This window comes from Dipodomys ordii, unplaced genomic scaffold (assembly GCF_000151885.1).
Source record: "Dipodomys ordii isolate 6190 unplaced genomic scaffold, Dord_2.0 Scaffold1, whole genome shotgun sequence".
NCBI classification, from domain to species: domain Eukaryota; kingdom Metazoa; phylum Chordata; class Mammalia; order Rodentia; family Heteromyidae; genus Dipodomys; species Dipodomys ordii.
The window spans coordinates 51,964,149-51,975,630 of NW_012267217.1; the positions used below are offsets into that span (position 1 = coordinate 51,964,149).

Genomic DNA, 11,482 nt, shown 5'->3' on the forward strand with positions numbered 1-11,482 from the left:
AAGGACCTGGTATGGAAAAAAGAGTTTATGAGGTTTTGAAGATTCTTCTGAGATGTGAGAAGACAAAACCTTTGGGGGAGGAAGCTACCAGACTGGCTGGAAGCTCCAATTTCATCTCTGCTGTCTTAATGACCTTTGCTGTTCCTCCTTCCAGGGGGGGGGGGAACAACATTGCTGCTGATTGGTATAGCCTGGGCATCTGTGGAAAGTTGGCTGGTGGGCAGGGGCTCTGAGTTCATAGCTGAGAGAGGCCTGCATGGGTCCCTCTCTTTGGGCTTTAATTTCCTTATCTATGTCACAGAACACTGGACTAGAAAACCCCCACATGGTCCTCTCCCAAGATGAATTCTAGGTAACTATAAAACAATTCAGTATCCAGGAGCTGCCCTAGGAATGAAGTATTCAAATATATCACAAGCATCCTGCACCCTCGCTAGCTCCTCCCCTGATTGAGCAATCTAGTCCACCACTCACTTCCTTCAACAAATTCTCAACAAACCACCACCCTTCCATCGGTGACAGCTGCACTCCAGGAGGTGACACAGGTGAAAAGCCAGCATCCTGGTAAGTCGTGGGATACCTCTTCCTACCACCTCTAGGAGTCTCTTTTTGTCCCCCCAATACCCAGGCTGATAGAGGACAGCTACCCCAGTTTGGGGGCTCCTCATCCTTGCCATTTTGCTCTCTTCATTCTCTTGCTTTTGACCTCTCTATCCACAAAGGGAGAAGTGCTACTACTTCTATTGCCCTCTCTGTTACTATTCAGGGCACCTTGCAGCCCACTTCCTGCCCTCGGCTCTGCAGCCTTCCCAGCCCCTTGCTTCTCTTTGATTTTTATTGTGTTTTGTTTTTGGCTTTTTTTTAAATCTAGGATTAGGTCTGAGAATAGGCCAGGTTTGTAGACCCTCTTTCCCTTGCATTAAATATAAGTGTTGGTAGATTATGTTTATAAAGGGAGAAGGAATTCTGGAACTGTAATAAGATAGGTAGATTTGTGTTGTTGTTAAGAGATTACCTGAGGGCTGGGAAGGTGGCTCAGTGGTAGAGCGCTTGCCTTGCATGCATGAGGCCCTGGGTTCGATTCCTCAGCACCACATAAGCAAAAAGAGAAAAGCCAGAAGTGGCGCTGTGGCTCAAAGTGGTAGAGCCTTGAGCTGAAGAGCTGAGGGACAGTGCCCAGGCCCAGAGTTCAGGCCCTACAATCGGACCTCCCCCCACCCCCAAAAAAAAGAGATTACCTGAGCTGGGCTCTGGTAGCTCACACCTGTAATCCTAGCTATTCAATAGGCTGAGATCTGAGGATGGTGGTTCAAAGCCAGCCTGGGAAAGAAAGTCTAAGAGACCTTTATCTCCAATTAACTACCCAATAAAAGCTGGAAATGGGCTGGGAATGTGGCTCAGTACTAAAATGTGCATGAAGCCCTAGGTTCAATTCCTCAGTTCTATGTAAACAGAAAAGGCTGGAAGTGGCACAGTGGCTCAAGTGGTAGAGTCTAGCCTTGAGCCAAAGAAGCTCAGGGACAGTGCCCAGGCTCTGGATTCAGCGCCCAGTATTGGGGGGAAAATTACCTTAGCAGTATACTTACAATCTGGCTACTCAGGAGGCTGAGTTCTGGGGAATACAATCTGAAGCAAATCTGAGCTTCAGTCTGTGAGACTCTACCTCTAATCAGCCAGCAAAAGGCATTACTAAAGGTATGGCTCAAGTGGTAAAGCATCAGCCCTGAGTGAAGAAATATCTCAAGTATTTGCAATCTTACAAATGCCACAGGCTATATTTTCATATAAGGAGTTAGAATTCATCCCACTCTGGAGTTTCTGGACTGCCATGAATCAACAAGGGGCAACATTTTTCCTCCATGAGGGAAGCTTCTACTGAGGTTGCAAAGCCATGATTGGCTAGTCATGCCCAGTTACAAGTAGGGAGTGAAACCAGGTCAAGAGTGTTTGGATTATTGTCCTAGAAATGGCTATTTCTTTTATTTGAAGTCTTAGGAACAATGAAAGACAACAGAGTTTCAAGGGTTGACTCAATAGTATTTCAAAAATTTCAAAGCAACAGGGATGTGCGGATAACTCAGTGGTAGAATATGTGCTTGGTCTGTGTGAGGTCAATCTTCAGCAAGGAAAATAATAAGATGCTTATCTTACAAATAGATTTAAGATATGAGGTATGATGAGTGTCTGTGTGTGTGTGTGCACACGTGCACGCGCGCGCGCGCGCGCGTGTGTGTGTGTGTGTGTGTGTGTGTGTGTGCTGGTACTGAGGCATGAACATAGAGCCTCAGTCCTTCTCTTGGCTTTTGTACTTAAGGATGGTATTCTGCCACTTGAACCATACCTCCAGTTCCAAAGAGAGATTTAAAAAAAAATAAACTGCTCATGAAGAAGTAAGTGGAGTTGAAATTCTGGCTGTGCCATGGCAGGTCTGTGGCCACAGGCTGGCTATGGAGCCTCTGATCTTTGGTCTTCAACTCTGTAAACAGGGCAAGCCATTCCCTTATGTCAGGACCAAGGGGGCACAAAGCAGACCTCAGATGTGGCATCTCCCTCCCTTAGATCGTCTCCTTAGCTATCAACCCTCTCCCTCCAAAGAGGAGCAAATGAAAACACAACCCAAACCCTTTCCACAGCCCCATGGCTGGAGGTCATGGGTCTGCTGTGGTTCTCTTTTCTCAACCTTCCATCCTGACCTACATGGTCTCCACTGGAATTCTCAAGCTGACCCTTAACTCCTGGCAGTGGGAAATCACTCACCATCTGCTGCCCACCCCACCTACCCCACCCAGCTGAGTGCTGGGCCATCCAAAGCAAGGACTTCTCTGGAAAGCATGCTCAACTCTTTTTCTTTCTTATCAGGCAGGTTCCACACCTGTCCCGGCCCTGCTTCTCACCACTGAACATAACTGAGCACGAGTGTCTGCTCTCAACCCTCTCGGCACAAACCCTATATTGCATCCACTCAAAAAGGAGGGTCTTCTCTTAGGTCATTTATTCCCTTAAGAGTGTATTTGATTACCCACTCTCAGAGGGACCCACCTTTGGCTTCATTAAACCTTACTCTAGGTCTCTGAGCTCTGGTGCTGACGGATCAGCAGAGTCAGCATCTCCTTCCGGGTCTTGCCAATCACACTGGCCCAGCCAGTTGGACTAGCTGCCTCTCCCACTGTTTCTCCCAACCACCTGGCCACCCCAGAGCACACCCTCATCGTCTCATCTTTCTAGGTTTACCAGTTGATCATATCTTTCTCTCTCTGGTCTTCACCATACCAGGAAGGTAATGGACCTAACATCCATCGCCTGCAGTCCAAAGTAAAACCTTCTTGGGAAGGGAGGAGTCAGAATTCCATCATTTTTTGAGGGGAAAGGGCATTTTGTTTTGTTTCCGTTTCTCTACGTTTTATTCAGCTGTCTTCTTTGGACAATAACAGAGATTACTATCTCTGGTTTTTTGTTTGTTTTTTGTCCATTGTAGGACTTGAGCTCAGGGACTGGGCACTGTCCCTGAGCTCTTCTGCTAGTGCTAGGCTAGTGTTCTACCTCTTTGAGCCACAGCCCCATTTCTAGTTTTCTAGTGGTTAATTGGAGATAAGAATCTCACAGAGTTTCATGCCAGGCTGGCTTTGAACCTGAATCCTCAGATCTCAGCCTCCTGAGTAGCTAGGATTATAAGTATGAACTACCAGTACCCAGCTTACTATTGTTTTTTGTTTTTTCTTTTAAATTTCATTTTATTGTAAAGATGCTGTACAGAGGAGTTACAGTTGCATGGATAAGGTAATATGTACAGTTCTTGTTGAACATTGTTACCTTTGGTTTTTTCCTACTATCCTTTCCTTCCCCCTTCCCATCTCCTCCCTCCACCCCACAAGCCAGTGATAACAGGGGATATACTATAGGATGAAGAACATACCAAAAAAAAAAATCACATAGTATATTAAAAACAACAACAATAAAGAAAAATCTCTTGCCGGGCGCTGGTGGCTCACGCCTGTAATCCTAGCTACTCAGGAGGCTGAGATCTGAGGATCCCAGTTCAAAGCCAGCCCGGGCAGGAGAGACTGTGAGACTCCTATCTCCAATAAACCACCAGAAAACCGGAAGTGGTGCTGTAGCTCAAGTGGTAGAGCACTAGCCTTGAGCTGAAGAGCTGGGGGACAGTGCCCAGGCCCAGAGTTCAAGCCCCACGAACAACAACAAAAAAATCTCTTTTGTCCATATCTTAGGGTTCTTTTCATTTAGCATCATCTTATATGTTCATATATGCATAGTTTTTGAGCTTTTCTTTTTTTTTTTTGTCAGTCGTGGGGCTTGAAATCTGGGCCTGAGTGCTGTCCCTCAGTTCTTCAGCTCAAGGCGAGCGCTCTACCACTTGAGCTACAGCGCCACTTCCGGTTTTCTGGTGGTTTATTGGAGATAGGAGCCTCACAGTCTTTCCTGCCCGGGCTGGCTTTGAACCGCGATCCTCAGATCTCAGCCTCCTGAGTAGCTAGGATTACAGGCGTGAGCCACAAGCCCCCTGCAAGTTTTTGAGCTTTTCTGCTCATCTGATATGATTATCCTAGACATATATTAGTTATTGCAAATAAAGGAAACCATGGAACCTATATTTCTTTAGGTCTGGCTTACTTCATTTAAATGATTTTTTCCAAGTCTCCATTTCCTAACAAATGGGGTGGTGTCATTCTTTCTGATGAAAGCATAGAATTCCATTGTGTATATATACCAAATTTTCTTGATCCATTCATCTACGGAGGAACATCTCGGTTGGGTCCATATCTTAGCTATGGTGAATAATGCTGCGATAAACATAGTTGTGCTGGTAGTTTTAGTATGGCCTTGTTTGTGATAGTTTGGGTAAATGCCCAAAAGTGGAATTGCTGGGTCATAGGGGAGCTCTATGTGGAGTCTTTTGAGGAACCTCCATACTGCTTTCCAGAGTGGCTGAACAAGTTTCACTCCCACCAACAGTGCAGTAGGGTTCCCTTTTGGCCACATCCCCTCCAGCATCTGCTGTTGTTAGATTTCTTGATTATAGCCACTCTAACTGGGATGAGGTGGAATCTCAATGTTGTTTTGATTTGCATTTCTTTTAGGGCCAGAGAAGTTGAGCATTTCTTCATGTGTCTATTGGCCATTCTTATTTCCTCTTCAGAGAAGTCTCTCTTTAAGTCTTTAGCCCACTTATTAATGGGTGGTTGTTTCTTTGAGGATTTGTTTTTGGGGGATTTAATTTTTTGAGTTCTGAGTATATTTTAGATATGAGGCCCTTGTTTGTTGTATGGCTAGTGAAGATCTTCTCCCAATCCATGGGCTTTTTATTGATCTTGCTAGCTATGTCCTTTGCTGCGCAAAAGGTTTGTTATTGTTTTAATATTTGTATTTGTATGGAAAAACTTTGAACCCTTTGGTTAATCTTTTTTTTCTAATTGAGATATAATTCACACATCACAAAAGTCACCCATGCAAAGTGTACAGTTCAGGGGGTTATCATTGACACCAATTTCAGAACTCTTTCATCGCCTTCAAAAGAAGCCCTTAAACTCATTAACATTCTTCTCTCCCGAAGCCTCCAGCAACCATTAATCTATTTTCCATCACTACCAAATTGCCTGTTCTGCTTATTTTCACATACGAGGAATCACACAGTTTGTGTCTGGCTTTTTTCACTTAGAATAATGTTTTCAAAGTTACTTTATGTGGCATTGTGTTTCAGTCCTTCAGTCTTTCTTATGACTGAATAGCAGTCCATTGTATATATGTACTTTGATTTATTTATCCATCCATCAATGGTTGGACGTTTGGTTATTTCCTCTTTTTTTGTATGTGTGTGTACTTACACTGGGGCTTTTCATCAAGGCTACCACTTGAGCTACAACTCCACTTCCAGTTTTTTGGCCGTTAAAGGAAAATAAGTGTCTCACAGACTTTTCCTGCCTGGGCTGGCTTTGAACCACAATCCTCAGATCTCAGCCCTCCTAAGTAGCTAGGATTACAGGCGTGAGCCATCAATGCTCAACATACTTTCACTATCATACTTCGGCTATCATGATAATTGCTGCTATAAACATGTATACAAGGCTTTGCCTTTTTCAAGGTTCTTGAGTATATACCAAGGGATAGAACTGCTGGGTAATATGGAATATGGTTAAACTGGCTGAGCAAATGCTGACCTTCTTTCCCAAAGCAGCAACACCATTGTGTGAGGGTCCCGATTTTCCTGACATCCTTATTGTCTGTCCTTTTCTTACATATTTTTATTATTATTATCTTTAAGTAGTTGTACAAAGAAGTTCCCATTCTACAAAACAGTATATAAGTACCAGGTGTCTGACAACACTGTCACCCATCATTCCTAACCCATCCCTTCTCTCTCATTTTTTAAAAATTGAGATTAGGTGATTACATAAATTTCATATTTTCCACAGTATTGTGGAATAGTGACACTTAGTTAAAGTTATGAATACATTTTAACCTTCACAAGGCAAATTATCATTATCATGGTCTATAAAGTTTGTGAAGTCTATGCCCTTTGACAATACAAGTTATTTCTTCCACGTCAGATGATGATTACATTTCTTTCCTTTTGCTTAGTGTAGGCTGTTCCCTCTTTCCCTCTTATTCCTCCCTTCCCATCGCTGTCTTTGGGTTGCTTAGTTCTTTTTCTTCTATGTCCAGTGCAGCTGATGGGCCCCTTTGTTGTATGTTGCTCCATTTCCCACTTATTCTGTTCCTCCTCCTGTCTTCCCTCCATTGCATGCATATATCTACCCAATATGTGATCAAGAACATGGAGTCATTTAGCAATGATACGACAAAATGGGTGGCTGTCCTTTGTTTCTTGAGTCCTGTTTACTTTGTCATATCTTCTTGCATTTTGGTTTTAGCCTCCACATATCAAGGAGACCATGTGCCGTTTGTCTCTTTGTTCTTGGCTTACTTCACTCAAAATAATTTGCTCTAGTTCCATCCATTTCCCTACAAATGCCATTATTTTGTCCTTTCTGACGTCTTCATGATATTCCATCATATATAGGTATCACAACTTTTTTTTTTGGGGGGGGGTCCGGTCGTGGGGCCTGAACTCTGGGTCTGGGCGCTGTTCCTCAGCTCTTCAGCTCAAGGCTAGCACTCTACCATTTGAGCCACAGTGTCACTTCTGGCTTTTTTTTTTTTGCTTATGTGATGCTGAGGAATCGAACCCAGGGCCTCAGGCATGCAAGGCAAGCGCTCTACCACTGAGCTACCTTCCCAGCCCCGGTATCACAACTTTTTGATCCATTCATCAGAAGTAGGGCATCTGGGGCAATTGTGAACAGTGCTGCAATAAACATGGAGGTGCATGTGCCTTTGTATACTGGTTCCTGTGGCTCAGGGTAGATGCCTAGGAGTGGTATGGCTGGGTCATAGGGAAGTTCTATATTTAGCTGTCCTAGGTAGGTCCAGACTGCTTTCCAAAGTGGTGGTATTAGTGTACATTCCCACCAGCAATGCAGTAGGGTTCCTCTTTCTCCACATCCCCTTCAGTATTTGTGGCTGGTTGAATTTAGAATATGGGCCATTCTGACTGGGGTAAGGTGGTATCTCAGTGTTATTTTTATTAGTATTTCCTTTACAGCCAGGTGATAAACATTTCTTCATGTGTTTCTTTGCCATTTTTTATCTCTTCTTCTGAGTAGTTCCCTTGCTCATTTCATGATTGGTTTGTTAGATTTGGGAGGGGTGAGTTTCTTGAGTTCCCTTTATATATTGGATATTAGGCCCTTGTCTGATATCTTGCTAGTAAATATTTTTTCTCAATTAGTTGGCTTTCTTTCTAATTTGGTTGCTATTTCTTTTCTATTTTTTTTTGGGGGGGGGGCAGGGGGTCTGGTCATAAGGCCTGAACTCTGGGCCTGGGCACTGTCCCTCAGCTCTTCAGCTCAAGGCTAGCGCTCTACCACTTGAGCCACAGCGCCACTTCCGGCTTTTTTCTTTTTGCTTATGTGGTGCTGAGTAATTGAACCCAGGGCCTCAGGCATGCAAGGCAAGCGCTCTACCATTGAGCCACCTTCCCAGTCCCCAGAGTATCAGGTTTGATGTTAAGGTCTTTAATCCATTTTGAGTTGATGTTAGTGTATGGTGACAGGCTAGGGTCCACTTTCAGTTTTCTGCATGTGGCCACCCAGTTTTCCCAGCACCAGTCATTGAAGAGGTTATAATTCTTCCACTGTGCATCTTTGGCTCCTTTGTCAAATATCAACTGACTGTATGTGTCTGTCCTTTTATAAGTGAATGTGAAGTAGTTCCTGGGAATTTTTACTTCCTGATTCTTCTCTAGCACTGGCTTCTATTTGGACACAGGTTATGGCTTGGATACAATCATAGTATAGTCATAACTTGCTGTAAAGAAACGGCATGGTGGCCATCTATTTTGTAGTTTCATGGGGAGATAATTTAGTATCTGGTTTGCATTTATTTACTTCTTGGAAAACTGGAATAAGATTTCAGAGCGACTCCTTACCCAGGCATTCCCCAGAAGCAGAATCTTTGCTAACCTCATAGCAAAGGCAGAACCCATGGAGGCAGAGAAAGTGGGAGGGGAGCAGGGAGCCAAAGATGGAAGAAAGCCCACACACACAGCCCAGGAAGGGTCCCCACTAAGACTGGAAAGCCACCACATCAAAGGAGGTATGTCTCCACCTGTCTTCTCTACTTCTTATTGTCCATACCCCTAATTCTGGAGGCACAATAGTGGCTCACCCTCACAGGGCAGAATGGGGCCACCCAGAACTCTCCAAATAATCTGTTCCATTGCCATTCACTTGGAAAAGCAGTACGCTGCCAGCTTCTCACGCTGAATGTACCTCTTTACAAGCTATACAAATACCCTTAGATTAAGTCTCCTTCTTTCTAAAAGAGATATGTTGGGCCTTAATCACCAACTGAAATTTCTTCTAGAACATATCTTATGGAACTCCACACTGCTATTGTTGCTATGGCTTTTTTAGACTATTTCTTTTAAAATAACGTTCAGAATATTGGACAAAGGGATTCATCTCTCAGCTTTAAAACAGGCCTTGATTCTTTCCTTTTTCTCTTTCTTTCTTTCTTTCTCTCTTTCTTTCTCTCTCTTTCTTTCTTTCTTGACTAGTACTAGGGACTGTCCCTGAGGTTTTTCTCTCAAGGTTAGCACTCTACCACTTGAGCCACAGCTCCACTTTTTATGGCTTTTTGGTGGTTAGATGGGGAGAAAAGTCACACAGACTTTCTTGCTTGGGCTGGATTGGAACTGTGATCCTCAGATCTCAGCCTCCTGAGTAAATAGAAATACAGGTGTGAGCCACCAATACCTGGCTGAGCCATGATGTTTTTCTAGAAGTACAACCCAATTGATGGGCCTGCTTTCTCCACAAGACTAAGAACTGAAGGGCATCTCAGGTTTCTGAATATTAAATTCAGCATCCGTAGCCAAGATTGCTCACCATTGAGAGACCTAAGACAAGTATTCTGTAGGGATTATCCAAAGGGAAATTTCAACAAAGCTTTGGGTAATGGCCATATCATAAGAAATACTAAGAGCTTACCTTGATATTAAAGTGAATTATAGTCTTCCTAAACTGTCTTATCTATCATTCATTTGTATCACAACCTGATTGCTCTTCACGTTGACAAGTCTGAAGAGAAATTTTCTTTCATGTAACTTGCATACCAATGTAAAGAGCTTTCCTATCGGTTTCACAGATGGATGAATAAGAATCAAGGGAGAGTTGACTGGGTCGTAACTGTCATCTCTCCTTTATCAGCAGGATTGGAAAAAAAGATGGAAGACTTTAACTGGGATGATTACTTTGATGATTTTAATTACAGTTCTGGCCTGCCCAGTATTCCACCAGATTTTGCCCCGTGCACACTATACTACATTGGAATCAACATTCATGTAGTGATCCTGATTTATGTCCTGGTGTTCCTGCTAAGCCTTCTGGGAAACTCCCTGGTGATGTTGGTCATTTTATACAACCGAGTGAACTGCTCTGTCACCGATGTCTACCTGCTGAACTTAGCCATGGCTGATCTGCTCTTTGCCCTGACCTTGCCCATCTGGGCAGCTTCCAGAACAAATGGTTGGACCTTTGGCACACCTCTGTGCAAGGTGACCTCATTCCTGAAAGAAGTCAACTTCTACAGCAGTATCCTGGTACTGGCTTGTATCAGTGTGGACCGCTACCTGGCCATTGTCCATGCCACACGCACACTGACCCAGAAGCGACACTTAGTCAAGTTTGTATGCTTGGGCATGTGGGGACTGTCCCTCATTCTGTCCCTGCCTGCCTTACTTTTGCGTAAGACCGTCTACAGCCCCAATTACTACCCAGCCTGCTATGAGGACATGGGTGAACATACAACAAAGTGGCGATTAGTGTTACGTGTCCTGCCTCAGACCTTCGGCTTCCTCCTGCCCCTGCTGGTCATGCTGTTCTGCTATGGATTCACAATACGCACGCTGTTTAATGCTCACATGGGGCAGAAGCACCGTGCCATGCGGGTCATCTTTGCTGTGGTGCTTGTCTTCCTGCTCTGCTGGCTGCCCTACAACCTGGTCCTGTTGGCAGATACCCTCATGAGGACTGGAATGATTGAAGAGACCTGTGAGCGCCGCAATGACATTGACCACGCCATGGAGGCCACTGAGATCCTGAGCTTCCTACACTGCTGCCTTAACCCCATCCTCTACGCCTTCATTGGCCAAAAGTTTCGCTATGGATTCCTCAAGATCCTGGCCACCTATGGCCTGGTCAGCAAGGAGTTCTTGGCCAAGGAGAGTAAGCCTTCCTATGTTGGCTCTTCTTCAGGAAACACTTCCACTACCCTCTAAGATGGCCTTGCCCTTACGGCCCCTTGGGGTTTCTCCTGGTCTTGGACATCTCATTCCAAGCCCCTAGTCCACTGGCTGTTCATGATATCTTGAATGTAGACCCTCTATTAAGATTTTGACAAGGGCCACATTCTTACCCGGCTCCCATTGCATGGTTTAGAAAGCCTGTCCTGACACTCTACCCCGTTGCATAATTACTATACCAATACATAGTTGTTTTCTAAGAATTGTAATTAGCCAGATGCCAGTGGCTCATGTCTGTAATCCTAGCTACTCAGGAGATCTGAGATCTGCAGATTGCTGTTCGAAGCCAGCCCAGGCAGGAAAGTCTATGAGACTCTTATCTCCAATTAATTTCACACAAAATAAAATAAAATAAACAGAAGTGGAGCTATGGTTCAAGTGGTAGAGCACTAGCCTTGAGCACAAAAAGGCTCAGGGACAGCACCCAGGCCCCGAGTTTAAGCCCCACAACTGACAAAAGAAAAGAAAAAAGCTCATGTACAGTGCCCAGGCTTTGAGTTCAAGCCCCAGAAAAAGAAAGAAAGAAAGAAAGAAAGAAAGAAAGAAAGAAAGAAAGAAAGAAAGAAAGAAAGAAAGAAAGGAAGGAAGGAAGGAAGGAAGGAA

General features: G+C 44.2%; 1 protein-coding gene across 2 annotated transcripts; it reads left to right on the forward strand.

The window, feature by feature from the left end:
* Positions 1-501: 501 nt before the first annotated feature.
* On the forward strand, positions 502-11,159 carry Cxcr2 (chemokine (C-X-C motif) receptor 2). 2 transcript variants are annotated; one of them, XM_013036929.1, is made up of 2 exons: positions 502-564; positions 9,786-11,159. In XM_013036929.1, the coding sequence occupies exon 2, from the start codon at positions 9,803-9,805 to the stop codon at positions 10,853-10,855; it is 1,053 nt and encodes a 350-aa protein (XP_012892383.1). In that variant the 5' UTR covers positions 502-564; positions 9,786-9,802; the 3' UTR covers positions 10,856-11,159. The 2 variants fall into 2 exon arrangements, with proteins under 2 accessions (XP_012892383.1, XP_012892447.1); XM_013036993.1 differs by having other exon boundaries at positions 531-564; positions 9,789-11,159.
* Positions 11,160-11,482: the final 323 nt, after the last annotated feature.